Genomic DNA, 17,922 nt, shown 5'->3' with positions numbered 1-17,922 from the left:
ATTCCCTGTAGAGAGCTGTATGAATACTTTTTTCCAGAGGTGAGGAAAGGAAAATAGGTAGCTATAATGGAACTGCAGGAGCAGCCAAGCAGTAGATTGATTCAACAGGAGAAGTTCAATGCATCCCAAAAGATTTCCTAGGATTTGCTCTCCTGCTGCTTAGGGCACAATTTGTTGTAATGAGAAACTGAGGATTTTGTTTCAGGTGTGTCAAAGCTTGTAGTGGTGACTTGAAGGTATAAAGAAAAAACAACTGAAAATCTCTCTTAAATAATGCTTTTGGATGAGGAACGAACAAGGACAAGTTCTTCAAGGTGCAAAAAAGGTCAAATATCTCATGTAAATAGCATTCCTTAAGAAATACTAATTGAATGCACAGTCAAACACTCTCCTTCATCTCCAGACTCCTGCATTAAACAGCTTGAAAACTACAGTATACTTCAGTAAGCAAAACAGAGAAAGCTTTATTAAATCATCTGGTAAAACTGCACTTGGTCTCACTGTAATCTCTGCTCTTGGAAGGTCTGTAGAAAAATTCTCAGTTTTCTGTTGTGAAGAACTGAGTTAGCAGGTTATAAAAAAAAAGTGATTTTTTAAAAATTATTATTTCATAAGGGAACATTTAAACAAGAAGACTACTCTGTTCATCTGGAATGTGCCACACGGTAGAAGGCTGGCAGGAAGCATGTACTGCTGCAGTACTACATAAGCCCTGTTTGAAAGGTTAAGTGGGACATGCATGACATGAATTTTACCCTGAAGAAATGTGAGAATTTGTAGGCACTCCTGCCTGACTCTATGAGAAGTAATAGTCATTATGAACACTGAGCTTCTCTACAGCTCTGATGTACCACAGCCTATGCAGATTTCTCACTAATTACTTTACAGTGAAAGCTCTGAAATGCTGTGCTGTTTCTCAAGTAAAGCTCAGAGTTTTGTTCTGAAACAGGTTGCCAGATGAAACTTCCTCAGGCAAAATGCTGAATGTTGATGGCATCCTGGTTTGATTAGGGAAGACACGTAAAATCTGACATGTTCATATTCCCAGCAGCACATATTGTTCAGCACTAGCATGCCCCTCACACTTTCATCATCACACTGTGTACTGGAACATCACATGGTGTAAAAGAACTAACAGAGAAGAAATGGATGCTCTAAAAAATACCTTACCAAGAATGAACATTCATGCGTGAATGACATTATATCTGGACATTCAGCACAGGTTTACATTTAGTTACAAACAATGCAAATATCCAGAACCCAAAGATTTGAGTCTTAGAGCTTTTAGAACACAAATCAAAGCAGACAGCACCTGCCCTTTCTCCAGTAGATGACCGAAGTTGCATTACAGCTCCAGGTTCCAATCAATTTCAAGACCTACCACATGAAATAGGATCTCCTAGAGCATCCTTCTTTATCAATGAAAGGCCATCAGACTCAGAAACTCTCCCACCACATAGCATAAGAGCAAGTACTGACCAGGAGAGAACAAGAAGTAATTCACCACCTTGGCACCTTCCCAAAATAAGGACATGGGGCTTTTTCATTTCCAGTTGAAACTTCATTCTGCAAGATTTTTTTAATTCTTTCTGTAAACTCTATGTATAGAGTATACAGAGAATATACATTATTTCGGCCAGCTACCTGTCCCTCAAGCTTGACCTAGCTCAGAATGAAATGCTGATACCTTCATGGCAATGGAGTCTGAACCAGAAAGTCAGCTTCTGATCAGGGACAGGGCAGCATCTCAACATATGAAACAGTGAGGAGCTAATAATCAGTTATTATTATAGTTCCTATTATCATTTTATTTGCTCTCAGCCTCACTGTGGAAGCAGAATGGGAGTTCTGCCTCATCCATTAACCTGGAAAGCAAGGTAAGATGTACAGCAAGAAATAAAAACAGTAAGAAGCATCTAGATGAAAGACAATCTTTGCTATTAATGAGACAGCCCCCTCTCCCCCCATTTTTGGAAACAGTTGAACCAGTTATATCTCTTACCCGTATGGTCCCAGAGTCCTGCTGCCATAGTACAAAGCTTCTTCCCAGCATTCAAGGTTAATACAGGCATCCATGGCACAGTCAAGCATTTTCAGCTGATAGATATTTGTGTCTGGAAGACGACCCATATTGCTGCTCAAGAGATTCTGGCATCTTGCAAGAACCTGCTCCCACTCTGTTATTAGCCTTAGTTAAAGAAATATTTTTAATCAAACAAAAATACAAGTTCTAAATGTTGTTAGCAAGGAGTAAGAGCTATGGGGCACTAAGATAAAAAAGCTGTTGTCATTCCAGACTCTGCTTCAATTCTTGAAAACATACTTGAACTCAGAAGTGGTAGCTTAGGTAACTATGCTTTGTTTACATCTAGCAAAACAATTTCTAAAGGTGGCAGTATTTCAGGAATAAAGGGTAAAAGAAAGATGACAAAATGAAAGGATAGTTTAATATAGAACAAGCTACAATTCAAATAGTTTTTATTTAGCTGCTGAAACATTATTATTTACTTGAGATACTCCTCCAAGTCTTACAGCCAAGGGGAAGAACCCATGGAAATGTGTCTTAACAAAATGTCTCAGCAACTAAAAAAAGAAAATTAATCTTTTACATATTAAAATAATGACACATACTTATAAACCAAGATTTGGTTTAGAATTCTCATGAAATTAGAACTTTTTCATGCAATTAATTAATTTTTTTTCTCCTTGAAACAGTTGTAAAGAGCATTGTTTTTTTCACGTACAGCTGCATGTTTCATGCATGAGAAAGAAAAGCATCGCAGTTCTGATGTCTGACTGTAGTTCAGGATTAAGGATCTTGGCAGTAAAGAAGATTTTTACCTCCGATGCTACAAGAATATTTTTGTGTGTTTGGAAGAGAGGAAAAGTAAGATGGGGTTTGCATTCACTTTAGCTGGATATTCCTTACCACAAAACACTTATTTTCATTACATTCTACACTGGTATGACTTCTCTATGGACCAGATTCTTCTCTCTCTGACCACACCTAAGCTGAATACCAATACTCCCAGATTTTATATAAGTACTGTCATCTGGGACTTTGTGGGAGTCCCAGAATGCAAGCAGTCTAAACACCAAAAAGATACCATATACAGCAGTAAGAACAAATAAAATAATAATAATAATAAAAAAATTAGACTTATAGTAAGAGAAGTAATAACATTGTTTGTATCACAGTCCCTTTCATACAATCAGCTCAAGGAAGTTCAGCAGTTATCTTCATGACATTACTGAGAATACTATCCACCTCAATCCAGCAATGGATTTAAGTGTACAATGATAACTCTGTGATGAAGTAATTAGTCCTTCATGAACATGGGAATATTTACATACTTAAATTTAAGAATGTGACCACTGTGTGGCCAGGCCAGGATTTATAGCATGTCTGTTACAAGGCTAAACTAATTATTTGTGAATTGCTCTCCTGCCCTTGGATTGAAAGAACCATATAAGGCAAGGAATGTGTTATTATAAAATTGCACCTTAACCTTTATATCTCTGGCAAACATCCATGTATTCTTTACAACCGATTAAGGACAGACAAACAGAAGAATGAGGGATATTATTTCCACTTGATACAATTCTTGTAGAAAGTACAAACCACTGACATTCTTGAAAGATTACCATTTTAGCTGATGCATAGTATTAGTCTGTCTGCTTCTACTTCTTATTATACTGCTTTGTTCACTCACTAGCATCTAATAGCAGATGTGCTATATTGCAAAACCTGTTGGGATCAAACTGTCAGGTATGTAAATTGCAAACTAGAAAACCCACAATCAGCTGCAACAAGACAAAAGAGAAGCTGGTTGTCCTGTATCTGCCCAAGACTAGAGGAGCAGCCCTTAAGCAGCTCTGCTACTGTCGTGCGGCCTGAGATGCAGAGGAATCCTTTTCTCCACACTAATCCCCTTGCACTGGGCTTCAGTATCTCAATTTGTTTGCTTAAACTGGAATTTGGGTCTGAGACAGTTCACTCACACATATTGTTTCAAGTTCTCTAACTGCAGATTTAGCATTACAACACTGTATCACTTACAATCAGTAGCTCAGATTTTGGAAGTCACTAACTTTCTCAACTGTAGGAACTGTTGGTTTAATTTGCTAAACAAATTACATTTGCAGAAACTAATTACTATGTGCCTCAGTCAGCAAGGAAGGTTTTCTATTCATTCTTGGCAAGTGGACAAACATCAAGCCCTCTCTTCAGGTGCTACACTCACCATTGCATGCCAAGTAGCGCTAGTATTGTGGTGCGATGGAAGGAAAGATGACACATTTCAAATAGCCCATGTCTGAGAACAGAAGCTGAACAGACAACAAGGACATATTTTTTCAACCAGTCCTGATAGCTTTTACTACAATGTGTTTGATTAATTTTTAAATATCAGTTAAACCAGTAATCTTAATTAAAGACCCCATCAAAATTCAGTAGGTGTAATTTCTCCTGCAGTTAAATACAGGAACATTAAATAGGACCAGTATTCTGGCTCCATACTTTTGGTGTAAAAATGATTGCAACTGCATGTTGCATATCTATAACTTAACTTTCAGTTTAAAACATGGGCCCTGAAGTATAACTGGATGCCTGAAGATATATTTCAGTATTGTCTGTCTCAATCCAGTGACTACAAAGGAACTTAAGACAGACTAGAAACTATATGAACATTAAAGTTAGATGAGTTGAGTGTTTATCTTTTGCTAACAAACTCATGTCTCTGGATTAGAAAGAAACAAACTCAGCTGGGGTTTGGGGTTTTTTTGTTACAATAAAAATTGTGAGCACTTATTTCCAGTCTGGAATATCACTATGCAAACTTGGTTTTTATGCTGCTGAAGAGGAGTACTGGAAGATTTAATTCTCTCTAGCTCCAGAGAAAGCCCATGTTTCTGAAAATGGTAAGGCATCTTGCTACAATAGGCTAAATTCACAGTCAGTGAAATTTCACTGAATAGACTAAGATGAGAACGGGATCAATATACTCATAGTCTTCTAGTAAAAATCTCCACCTCTCTTATGCTCATCTTTTCTTGGTTGTTGCTGGTCACTAACTTTTTAAATTGGATTGAATATCTACATGATGGCCATTAGGCTCCAGTTGTGTTTATTAGCACAAGATAATCTCATTCAATTTGCTTAATTATCAATTATTATTATATAATACTATCATAACTTATTATAATGATTCTATAATGTTTGCAGTGAACCTGACTGTAATTATGTCCTTGTTATTGTCATTGCTGTGCAAAGAATGAGAACCTGGAAATGTTCACAATGGAAGTAATGGAACAAAGAATTTAGCAACACTTCAGATTAAGCTTTATTTCATTTAGAAGTGGATTTATATGAAGTGGTGGGCTGTGATGGCAGAAGTCTAAACCTGAGCCAAAATATCCCTTCACATCCTAGGCACCTACTATCCTTGCCATGAAGCAGTTCTGGTCCGAGTAATCAGAGACTCTATTATTATTAATACGATTAAGAATATTACACAGTTTAAAAATCAGATGAATTAAAAATACATTTTAAACAGCATAAAAATGTAAACCTTTAGAAAATAAATCTCAAAAGATGAACTGCATACTAAGGACCTCTATGGATTGTTTTCACATCTGCATGACAGACTGTAGCCTGTCACTGAAAGGATACCTTCTTTTGATTTTGGATATCTCACTTCATTTACAGCATCTTTGACTTCTTTCCAGGCATGCTCTTCACCGGCCAATTTCTCAGCATCCTGGTTGATGGAAACAAAAGCATCTGATGAGAAAAACAGTAAACTGATAATATGCAGTAATGATGAAGAACATGGCAAAAAGATTACACTGGCAAAAGCTACTTGTGGGGATTGTATCACTATTTTTTATAAATACACAAAAAATCATTTCACTTGGCATTCTTACTCACCCTGTGTTTGTAAGTAAATAAGATGATATAAAAAAAAGAATACAAACTTGGAAACATTTGCAACAAGAACTATGATCAACCAGAAAAGAGAAATAATAGCATGTGATTTTTACTATTAAAATGCATTGAGAAGATCAAATTCTCTCAAGGACCTGTTACCTAATACTTCACAGACCCTCAACCACACTGTAGAAAGGATTTAGCAAATAATTTTGATTAGCCATGTGGTGATTATAGAGACTTTGCAAACAGTGGGAGGCTACCTTCATCCATCACAGCTGTAAGCATGAACTTACAGGACAAGTCTACTACTCAGACAAAGCTGAACTTCTGTTTTTTTTTATAATTCATCGCTATTTCTTCCCTATTCCATCAGATTCTATAAACAGCTATATTTTCCCATCGCTTTGTCATAAAGAAGGCAAAAATGATTAATGGCTACAGCAGTAAGAGAAAGTTTCCCTTTTCAACTCTCTAGCAGTGACTAACTGCACCTTAGGCAAACCACTTGGAACAAATTTATTAAAGCATCTACAGACACAGTTAAGCATCTTGAGGGACTTCCAAAAGCATCTAGATATTCAATTTCCATTGCTATAAGCACTTAAATACCTTTAAAAATCTGGCCTTTAAGACGCTGCAGTTCATTATCTCCCTCTCCTTATAAAAGGCCCTGCTACTCACAAAAGAGTTTTGTAAGTGCAAATTCTTGCAAGAATATTTTAAAAACAGTTCTAAAAAAAATCAGCCTTCAGCAGGGGTAGAGACCTGGAGATGAACAGAGAAAGTGTGTGAAAATCTAACCAAGCACTTTGTAACCAACAGATGCTCAATGGGCACCACAGGAGTACCTCTATTAAAAAGCCTGTAATCTGTATCTGTCTAGAACTGCATAATTTTTTTATTCCACTGCTTATTTACCATAAAGTCAGAACAGAAAATATTTACAGTGAGAACCAGCACTCACTTTCACATTTAATTTGCAGTTTTGGCTTTCCATCTGCTCCGTGAAACAGCAGACCTCTGTGTATTCCTGGGATGCTTAAATCAAGATTAAATCAAGACTGGTCTCAGCTGCCCCACCATTCTGTAGGGCCTTACAAGGAGGGAAGCCTGAGCTCATTGCATTTTGCACATCTACTTCCCCTACAATCAGTTCTCTGATCAAAAAGATCACCTGGAAATAATTTTGTGCATAGCTGAATTTGCCACCAGAAGGCATAAGGTGAATGTTAGGACAAACAAGCTAATACTGTAGAAATTTTATCAGTACAGTTAATGTACATACCCAGCCCTCTTACAGCTTTGCAACAGACTTAGGCTGAATCTGTTAGCTTCAATGTAACCTCTACCAGTTTTTATGAGACTACATCAATTTCTGAACTCAGCCTGCTAACCTGTAACAATCTCTCTCTAAAACATCTTTGTAGATCAAGCACTGCTCACTGATTGATCTAATAAATAAATCTGGCCTGTAAGATACTAATGATGATGTCTGTGAAATTTTAGGTTTATGGAGCTACTGAAAAAGAAAAATTCTTTTAAGATATCTTTTCCCACTGGCCCAAGCATAATTCTCAGTGTTTCTGTAACGTGCTGTAAGCCTTCCAACTAAAACCTCAGAAACATGGGAATTAAGACAGATTTATAAGTGAAAGAAAAAAACCCCACAACTATATACCAAGTTACAGGCCAATGACTGATGCATCATTAGGGCTCACTTTGCACACAGTGGGACTGATGGATGAATCAGGTTAAAGTGTTCATTGACACAGGATTAATCTTTCTCTTTCTTGTGCAGTCTTTTGCATTGCTTTCCATTGTCTTCTAGCATTTCATTAACAACTCAAAACAGTGCAAGGTTGGGATTTCCTCTAACCTTTACGCTAGTGCATAGGGTTAAGGCAATACTGGCTTCATATCCAGGTAGACAATAGGGAGTATCTGTTGGACCAAAAATCTCCCAGCCCTCTCTGGATTCATGGTCTTTATCCCTTTTGTAAGACAGTTTAGGATGGAGGGAGCTGGGCAGGATGCCCAGCTCCGGGAAGGATTTAAGTCACAGGTTTCAATGAGAAGTTTTCTGTGTTCTTAAGATGAGGCATTTTGAGGATTGGCTGACGTAAGAACAAGCAAAGAGCTGGCTAACTGGGCCTTTTACACCTCTACGGTTCTTCACCAGATCGCCATACACCAAAGAAGTCCTGTCCTTTCCTACACACTCCAAGGCCCAGAGCCTGCTTTCAAACAGGCAGCTAAGCAGGGGCTGCAAAACAACCAGGAGGGCTTGTCACTGGGAACACTGCTGCCTTCCAGCCTAATAAGCTGTTTACAAGCAAGTTGTTTCTCTCCCTTGGACAATGCCTTGAAAGTCATGGCCATGTGATATGCCTAAGCCACCTAAAAATACAAAGCTGCCTTGGAGTTGGAATTATCAAAATAATTGAAGTGATTAATAGTTACATTGAACTGTTTAATTTAATCTAAGAGCATGGCAGTAACAGGTATGGGACAGTTCATTTAGCTTTCCACAGAGTAATATGCATTCAAAGCATCTCTTTTCAGAACATGTTCCCAGTTAAACCTTCAGGTGTGCAGGGCTGCCAACAATAAAGGAGGACAGGCTTTTTTCATCTGTAGAAAAGGAGAACCCTAGCTGAAGAAAAGGAAGAGGCTTTTGAAAAAGAATGAAGAGTTAGTGACTTGTGCCTAATTATTTTCCTTATTTCTCACATTGATGCTAAACGTAAGAGTTTGTTCTTCAGAACAATTTGTGTCTTGGTCTAAAAATAATTAGACTAGAAAATCTAGTCACAAAAATGCATGACAACCTTATGGTGGCTGAAACTGGCATGCTTTACAGTTCAGCTTTCACACACAGAGGTGTGCTGAAGAAAAATGAGAGTACAAGTCTTGGAAGGCTCATGGGGAAAGCAGAAAAGATAGCTGCAACTCACGCTTTTCCATGACAAGAACACAACCTTGCGATACTCTTAATAACACAGGTACAACCCATTGGAGGCAGAAGCATCACTGGATGTGCTAGATGAACCCACAATCTAGGGTGCAAGGAAAGACAAAATTGATCCTGTGACTTATTTTGAGCAATTATTTCAGATGGAAGTTGGTTCCAGCACCTGCTTTCCACTTACTCCAAGCATGTGCAGGGGAAACTTTTCATTAAAAGGTGAGTTAAGTTGCAACAGCAACATTTCAATTCCATCTCTCCATTCTTCCAATACCATCGCAGGTGCTGCTACAGCTTTCTTGATAAAACACACCTGGGGATTTGTCATCTTAACACTGAAGCTTTCTGGAAATCTCCATGGAATACCTATCCCTTGGACTACCTATCCCTGACTGCTTAGACTGCTTTTAATCCTTTAGATGGAACAATTTCCAGTTATATTCGGTTCTTCTAGTAAAACAAGCTATAAGCTAAACTCTTCACACCTGACACCTCTTGAAAGAAGGACACTGCGTACCTTCATATCTTCTTTAATTTAGATAGGGTACATAAAACACAAAGGCTCACCTACATAATTCAACCAGACAAAATTCTACTCTTGAAATCTATTTGGCTCTTCAAAATGGGCAAATGCAAAATATTCTGTAAAGCAACATTTTCCTGCCATAAAGAACCATCTTTCTTCCCCTAAATTTCACAATAACTTTGCTGTATAATGGATTAAAGAACAAGATTAATCTTTTTTTTAATATTTGCTTGAACATCATAATTTCTACAGCTTGTAGATCAAAACAAACTAGTTGCTGTTTTTCTTTCAGAATACTTCCAGCTTTTATATCCAATTATTCTCCAGACTTTTAAATTTGAAGATACTCATTGCAATCTGTTTCAGGAGCCCAAGTATGGACATGATCAGCTCTGCCCAGTGCATCCTATAAATGCTTATAAAAGTAGTCTGTGGTACACAATACACCACTAAATGTCAATATTTGCTTTAAATATTACACAGTTTTCCACAGTTTATATTCCATTAGCGACACTTGTAAAAATGAAGCTATAACCATTTGTAACAAATCTATAACAAAAGAGAGACAAATAAGAAAACCAGAGGGTATCTGATGAGGATTATAATCTGTTTGCATAGTAATCAAATGTAAAATGCTCTGCAGTTCTGGCTTTAAGTCATAGGAAGATTTATTACAAAAGCACCGTCTCCTGAAACAATTACAGACATCAGCCGCCACAGAAATAAGCATTTGAAAATGTTCACCTGTTCCTTTCCCTCCTATTCCCTTGCTCCCACATTGTTTATAAGAATTAGCTCTCTCCCTCTCTCTTCTGCTATTCTAGTGTCCTGAACACATCCCATCCTTAACTGAACTTTCCTTAGAAAGGAGTATAATCTTCAAAATACAGATACATGTTTCTCTTTCCTTCCTGTTCCTTTACACCACTCCTCCTGCCCTGACTACTCTTCTGTTTATGATACTTCCTAAAAGTGCTCCCTATGTAGTCATTTCAAGTGCCACGGCTTTTACATGCAATGTTAGCGGTCACTGTTCTTTGCTATCCCAACATTTAAAATCCTGAGCGTCAAAAGATTCCGACACGGACAGCATGTCCTCTAAGAGAAGGTATCTCTCTTACCAAAACAAGCATATGCCAACCAGTCAGCGTCATTGCCCCCTCTGCCCAAATGCACTCCCACAGTCCCAACATTGCTCATCTGTAATGCACTGCACCTCTGAAAACCTCCTGAACATTGAAAAGGTTGATTAAGGGCTAGTCCTCCTTTCATACTTCAGCTACAGGATAGAAATAGGACATGGATCTTCCATCCTCTCAACAAAGTTCATCTTTCTCCTTCTCGGAGATGGAGGCAGAGAAACAAGCCAGAGATTTGCCATGGACAGGAACCATAAAGCGCTCTGCACCTCCCTCCACAGAAGGGAGAAGTGGAGACAGGAAACTCCGAACAGTAAGTAACTCCTACACCTCTTTTTATCCTTCCCAGCCCTCCTCCTACAAGAAGTAGGTCCAAGGCCATCTTCATTGTGTGCCTATTTCCAGTGTTCAGGTATCCAGTTCCACATGGGCAGAAATGAGCAAAGCTTTGTAGGGAGTATTGGAGTGCCAGGCTGCCCTGAGAGGAGTAAAAAACCAAGGTCTAAAGTTTTCCATGACCAGGATCTTCTCTTCTAAATACACAAGTGGTATACAAGAGTCTAATGTACGCACCAGCAAATATCAGTTTTACAATGGTAAAAGCCTATAAACCATAGTTCCAACAGAAATCAGGAGTTTAATGTGAAATATTATTGGGTATGATATTTTTGCAAGACAGAAAAATCACACTAAATAATCAGAATAGTTCCTTCTGGACACAAAATCTATGACTATATAATGATAATCCTGTGAGACAGCAGCATATAATTCTGTTTTTGTTGTCTTTTTGTGGAAGCTTTAAAAATATCTTTAAAAAGGAAGTTTTCTGGACTGTAATAGTTTAACACTTTAAAAGCTACATATACCTCAAATATCTGAACATTTCATATAAATTGCTAACCATAGCTTATGATTTGCTTAATTTCTAAAAATTTAAGTGGCAACGTAGACTAGTTTTCTTAAGTTTTGTTTGAAGAAGGTGTCAGAAGAACTCAGACACATTTAAATTAGGACACGACATTTTAAAACAGATCTCTGATACATTATACTCTGAAAGCATACATAACAATTTTCTATTTCTGATTCTATTTAAAAATGTCAGTGAGAAAATGTGATATGGAAGCTGCTATACTGCAGCTAAACTGAATTTGTGACTTCAGTGCTTCATGGCAAACAGGGTATGAGGGCCCGCTGGGCAATCACAGGGGCATGCAGGTACAGGCACAGCAAGAGAAAGCACAGCTGAGCAGTTTCCCAAAATATCTGAGGTCATCTCTTATAAAATGTTTCCAGTCTTTCTCATTTCTGCAGATAATTTCTGCTCAACTTGAAGCCATAGTTTTGTGAGGGGACAGCAGTTTGTGACAGAGGACTGTACAGCTGAGGAGAAATGTATACTCAGTGGGAAGCACAGGCTCTTGTGAAGCAAACTGTGTACTAGAGTTTGACTCCACACTGGAACCTGAGCTGAATTTATATTTATATACTGGATGAAGTTTAAACTCAGAATCAAAGACCCCTCATCTCTTATTATAAGGGCTGTGGTTTATATAAGTTTGCAGCTTCAGTTGAGGATTTCACTGACCTTCACTCTTGCGAATGTACTTTGTTAAGAACTACAAGTACATGAAATGATCTGTGCATAGAGTCCTGTCATGATTCAAGATTCACATGTGATTTCTGAAGTTTTGAAAGCTCCCCTGTCCTGCCCCATGAAAAATAATGCCAGCTCCATAAATGCCAGTTCAACTATCCTTTCCAACCTGCATAAGGTTGTCCTCATCAGAACCTGAGCTGTCAGAAGACCTTGTGTTTTCTGTCATAAGGCTCTGAAGAGGGTGGATGGGACACATGGCAATTCCAAAGCTATTCTGCCTGCAGACAAAAACAATGTTGTATTCCCTGTGAGACTATTGGGAGGGGGTGAACCTGACTTCCGAACAAATTGAATTTGTACTTTTTATTTTTGAATTCTGAAAAAAAAATAAGACACTTTGCAGTTGGATGCCATATTGCAGCTGTGCAGTACATTGCTCAGTATTAGGCAGGCTGCATTACCTCACATAATCGATATCAGCTCTTCATGGATTACTGACTCTGCTGTCTGGAAGTGCATAAGAACTGCACAGGCTAGTAATACTCTAAATTGTATAGGTATTGGAAAATTTAACTGTTGTTCACACCATTCATGTTTAAATGCTCTACTTAGGAGTTCAAATCAAGATGAAGGTTTCCCCAGACACTGTGTACTATTAGGGCAAAACCCCAAGCACCTTCACATGGTAGTATGAATAGCCTTCCCTTAACATTATCCAATTTAGTTACAACATTACAATATTTACTTGGAAATTTAAAGAGAGACTTCAAAACCAACTGTGGGAAATTTATTAAAATGAGATGCTTTTAACAAAGAGAAAATTAAGATCAGCAAGTCCATTTTAAGAAGTCAGTTTAATTTAACAAAATTAAATGGGATCAAGATAAGTTTACCCCAACAACATCTTAGATTTAATGAAGTCTTAAACTATAAAGTGAGAGAGGAGCAAACAGACCAACAGTTCTCAACCTCTCCAGTTGCAAGTCCAGTATCTGTCAGGCTCACAATTCTGCACACCAAAAATAGCAATTGCATTTCTGTCAGAATCATGCTCCAGTCTTACCCACTGCAATCCCACCTCAGCTATTAATTTCTGTGATTTTTTTAGACACACACATTTTCAAACAGCCTTTTCAAAGATCACTGCATCTATATTGTATGTTACAGAGGCAATCTCATAAATGGTTTACAGGGAAGCAAATTGACATCCCTCTTCCTACTGACTCCCCTGCTTGTAGATTCAAGGGTCACATTAGCCTTCTTTTCCAGAGGAGAACACAATGTTCTCCATTTCTATTCAGATACCCATGCTGACATTCATCTGACCAAATAGAGACATTTGGGCTACCCTTCTATTTGACAGAGAAAAAGAGGCACTATCAGGGTGTAATTTGTATTATCATAAAGCAGGCTTCTAAAATACATCAAATGAATAACAGTCAAAATGTGTCCATTTTTCTCCATTTTCTCCATAAAGGAACTCTAGAGTAACTAGCTCAGATGCCGACATTTACACTGTAGCTGTCTGAGATTTGGTGAAATAAATCATAGCTGTAGATCTCCATTTCAGATGTGGAACATGTGTTCTACCTCTGCAGTAGTGGCACATTTTATTTCAATAGGTCTAATTGACCAAGCAATTCCAGTTACTCTGTATTATTTACCTGTCCTCATAAATGTTTATTATTCTCTTGGTCTTTGTCATCCACAAATTTTACTGGCAATGATTTTGCAATTACTTCCAATTCATTCATGAAAATGCTGGGTACTGTAGAAACAGGGTTATTATGGACACACTCTGAAACTGTTTGGTAAACATTATATATAACTGATGATTATGGTGATTTAATGTTTAAGTGTGTTGTCAGAACAATCTTTAGAGTGTGTATATATTTAGAGTGCATATGTATAAATTCCTGTAGTAAGAGAAAAGACACCAAAAAAGCTCAAAGCTTTCATTAGTCTCGAACATCACAGCCCAACTGAACTTATTAAAGACCAATAATGCTCACAGATCAAGTGTTATTATTAAAGCTTTTCTGTTTTACATGCACTCTGTGTGATAAAAACCTAAGCAAATAACATTACAGACAGTATCTCCTCTCTCAAAAAGCAGCATACAAGGATGCTAGGCTATTTAGCAAGAAAGCAAAAGAGTATCTAAAGAGATCTGTCAAAATATAAACAATACACAGGGCTAGGCAGCTAAACTTCATCACAGCATCTTGCCTGGACCTGCAGACTCTTCAAATGAAAGGCACATGTATTTAACACATTCTGAAGTCCTTTCAATTAAGTGTTGGTCATTCTGGTTGTTGACCAAAACAAGTTCTATATTTATTTTTAAACTAGGTCCCTTAAATACTACTCCTTTTGGTGAAAAGGGAGTCATAATTCCACAAGGGCTATCCTAGTTCTCTTCATTGCCCTTTATCTTGTACTGTTTTACAAAATCCTTGTGCCACACACAGCTTGGGCCATTGGGGATGATCAGCACTTTGCAGGTCCAAGACCCCAATGCCTGCTCTCAGTCAAGACAATGGAAGTTGTGGTTTATTCTATGAGCAACAGGGCCAAGTTTTGTGTCTGTGACAGCACTGCCTTTAAAAACCTCCTAATTTCAAGAGCATTGATCTGACTGCAAAATTCCCATCGCAGCTGCATTGGTTACAAGCTGAAATAAAAATTGATTGGACCATGGGAAGAGCAATAAAGAGAAGTTCACTACTTATCAACTCATAAAAGCCAGAGGATGGGAGGAAGGGAGGAAAAGCAAAGGAAAGTACTTACAGCTTAGCATCAGAGAAATAGGGCTTCATGCCAGACCACCCAAAAATTCTTGGCACGTTTGTAAATTCATTGTAATTTCCAGCATCAGTCCCAAAAAACCCTGTGGGTAATTTGGTTACCTGAGGAAGGATACTGTTCAGCCTAATCCCTAGCAACTGTGAGGCTGGTATTTCAGACTTAGACGTTACACATTTGTTAAGGCAGTCTCAAGGTCTATCTTACTAAACAAACTGACAGCTATAAGGCAAATCTGCTTTATTTCTTAATTCTGCAACCTGTGGAGACACAGGGTGCCACTGAGGACATTTAGTGGCTCAAAAGAGACATATAGGTCTGAAATCCTCAAAATATTTAGGTATTCACAATGCATAATTCAATCTGAATTCATCAGTGCATTGAAATATGTACTTAGGTTTAAATGCATGCATAAATTCCATTAAAAATATTTATGCAAATGACTATACACTTCACTAAGTAGAGGTAGTTCTTTGTGTATCAAAGTTCAATTTATGCTTCAGTGATTTGAAGAATTTGTGCTCATTGAATTATTGGTTCTAACTGAAGATATACTGACACGAAGTTAGATATTTATTTCGAACACTAATATCAAAACAATATCTTAATGCATGATATATCACATGATAAAATGGTCGCTATAGTAATTATGTTTTTTTAATGTATACTGCAATGTAAAGTAACAATGTTTACTGCAGCATATGTTTTCTGAACAAATGGGTATGAAATACAGGTAGTTTAGGGTTTAGAAAAGCACATGCAACATGGTTAATGTCATACACAGTTGATCAATCTACTTTATACCTTAAAATACTTGACAGATCTCAAAAGTGAAAGTGGCAATTCCTAGACCACTGATAAAAATTGACTGCCTAACTCACTAGCATATTGCTTGAATATTCAGTGTCAATGATCAAATCCACACTGACCAGTCTCCAAGTTTGTTAAAGTCATGAATAAAAAAAGGTTGAATTCATTTTGTACAACTGCAGCTCTTAAGAGAGCACAGTATCTGGAGTTTCCTCCTCTAGAATTTTGCCAACAAATTGGATCGTCCTCTAGCTGAATATTAGTTTTATGTCATCAAAGGAGAGGTATGCAACTACCTTTAAAAGATGTTGTACAGTGTTTTAGTAATTTCAATAACTACTTTGGAGAATTATTATTGACTATCCTCTAACACCAATTTAAACCAGTACAGGTTCTTCCAGTCTTTAAGGGAAGCAGCTAGAAACACTCCATAAGGCAAATGAGTGTTTGAAACAGTTTCCAGTACCTTTCTAGTACTCTATTATACTGATTCAATAATACAGACACTTTAGTCATTGACACAAAAAATAGGAAAATGGCCACATCCCAGAGACATTCTCTAAAATGTCATAATGTCATGGAAACTGTTATGAGACCCTTGAATATTTCTCAGGGCCTTTATTTACTGTTTGAATAGCTATCATGCAGCTGGTTCCTGTCGACTGCCATTGTTACAAGTTTTTACATGCCTCAGCAGTCAATGGTGATAGGCCAAGGTGATTCAAAGCAAGGAGAGGTAGCCTAGATCACAAAATGTGTACTGAAAGACATCTTGACTCACTTGGAAGCAGCTGTTTATGGGAGCTGCTGGAACAACATCATTTGGTGATACCTAAACTGTATTGGATTTCCAATTTTCCAAAACAGTTTACACTACTAGTAATCTATTTCTCTGTCTTCTGATAAGTATTCTCCACCAAGTACTTTACTCATCACTTAAAACAAGACATACTGTTCTCCTAAAGTATTTTTCCCAGTCAGATGGATGTGTCACCCCTCTGAAAAGCATGCTATCTCAACCCCTCCTTTTTAAAATTTCTTTTGCAGTGAGGGTTTGGGATAGGGGAGAAGCAGCTCACTTTGTATGGATCTCCACCTTCATTAACCAAATACAATATACTAGTAACTGAACTCACAGTACTTTCTCCCCTATACCAAATATCTATAGATTCAAACTACTGTATGATTATGCAGTAGCTGGAATCACATCAAAAGCTTTCAAAGCTCAGAAGGACTTCTTTTGTGCACAGGAATGATGCAAACTTAACGTAAAGTTGTACACTATAAATACTTTGAGAGTAAAAATTTAGTTGTCTAGATACTGTCAAAGGAACTGCAGAAACTTTAGTTTATATCCAACACTTGTCAGCACTGACTAAGACAAAGATTCATGCCTTATCTTTTCTAAGGCAACATGATGCAGCAAGGTATTTTTCTTAATGATTGTGGTCAGGGGAGGTCAATCTTGGGCAGAGTTGTGATACACTATTTTACCATGCTCCCCAATTCAAATCACTGTTTGCAATGTAATCAACGTCTTTCATAAAATTCACCTCAGTGAATTCCAGTCCTGTGGAAAATAACAGGACATCCTGCAATGGGTCAACAAATTACACAGTTCTTTGCTGTAACTCACATGGCTGGAGTAAATTCAGCCTTTTCAAGCCTGCTGCCTTTTACACAACAAAAAGTTCCTATTCATGTCTAAAAATAAAGCTCACAAATGCAAAAATTATAACTACAGCTTTAGTTACTGCATTGTTGTAATATTAATTAAATTACTGGCAAGAAATTGATATGACACGTTGCTTACCGTAGCAATTTTTCAATCCAAAGCATTTAGTATGCAGTTTTACAGTCTCAAAAGTTATAGACTTCCTTGCTATTCAGATGAGCTCATTCTTGCTTTAATAGACCTCAGAGGATATTAGTTAAGGACTGGAATTGATTTAAGCACTGAAGAGCCCGATTTTGTCTTTCTCAATCTATGGTGCTTCCTATGAATTCAGCCAAAGCCGCAAACTTTGAAGAATTACACTGTCAAAAAGAAATTAGAATGAAGTCATAATACCTGATGACCTTGCCTCAGGGTCCTAAATTAATCAATCAATCAATCTTTGAAAAATAAAATTAAAAATAAAATTTGGC

At 37.5% G+C, this 17,922-nt stretch overlaps 1 protein-coding gene across 6 annotated transcripts in view; it reads right to left on the bottom strand.

Moving 5' to 3' along the window:
* The window catches only part of SMYD3 (SET and MYND domain containing 3), a 440,712-nt gene that overhangs the window by 47,696 nt on the left and 375,094 nt on the right, over window positions 1–17,922 (bottom strand). For all 6 annotated transcript variants that reach the window (XM_075043152.1, XM_075043153.1, XM_075043155.1 and 3 more), the window contains 2 exons: window positions 5,672–5,759; window positions 2,003–2,177 (listed from right to left, as the gene is read on the bottom strand). In XM_075043152.1, coding sequence (XP_074899253.1) covers window positions 2,003–2,177; window positions 5,672–5,759 — 263 coding nt within the window. The remainder of the gene's footprint in view (window positions 1–2,002; window positions 2,178–5,671; window positions 5,760–17,922) is intronic.

This window comes from Buteo buteo, chromosome 12 (assembly GCF_964188355.1).
Source record: "Buteo buteo chromosome 12, bButBut1.hap1.1, whole genome shotgun sequence".
Classification (NCBI taxonomy): domain Eukaryota; kingdom Metazoa; phylum Chordata; class Aves; order Accipitriformes; family Accipitridae; genus Buteo; species Buteo buteo.
This window is presented reverse-complemented; position numbering and strand designations above follow the sequence as displayed.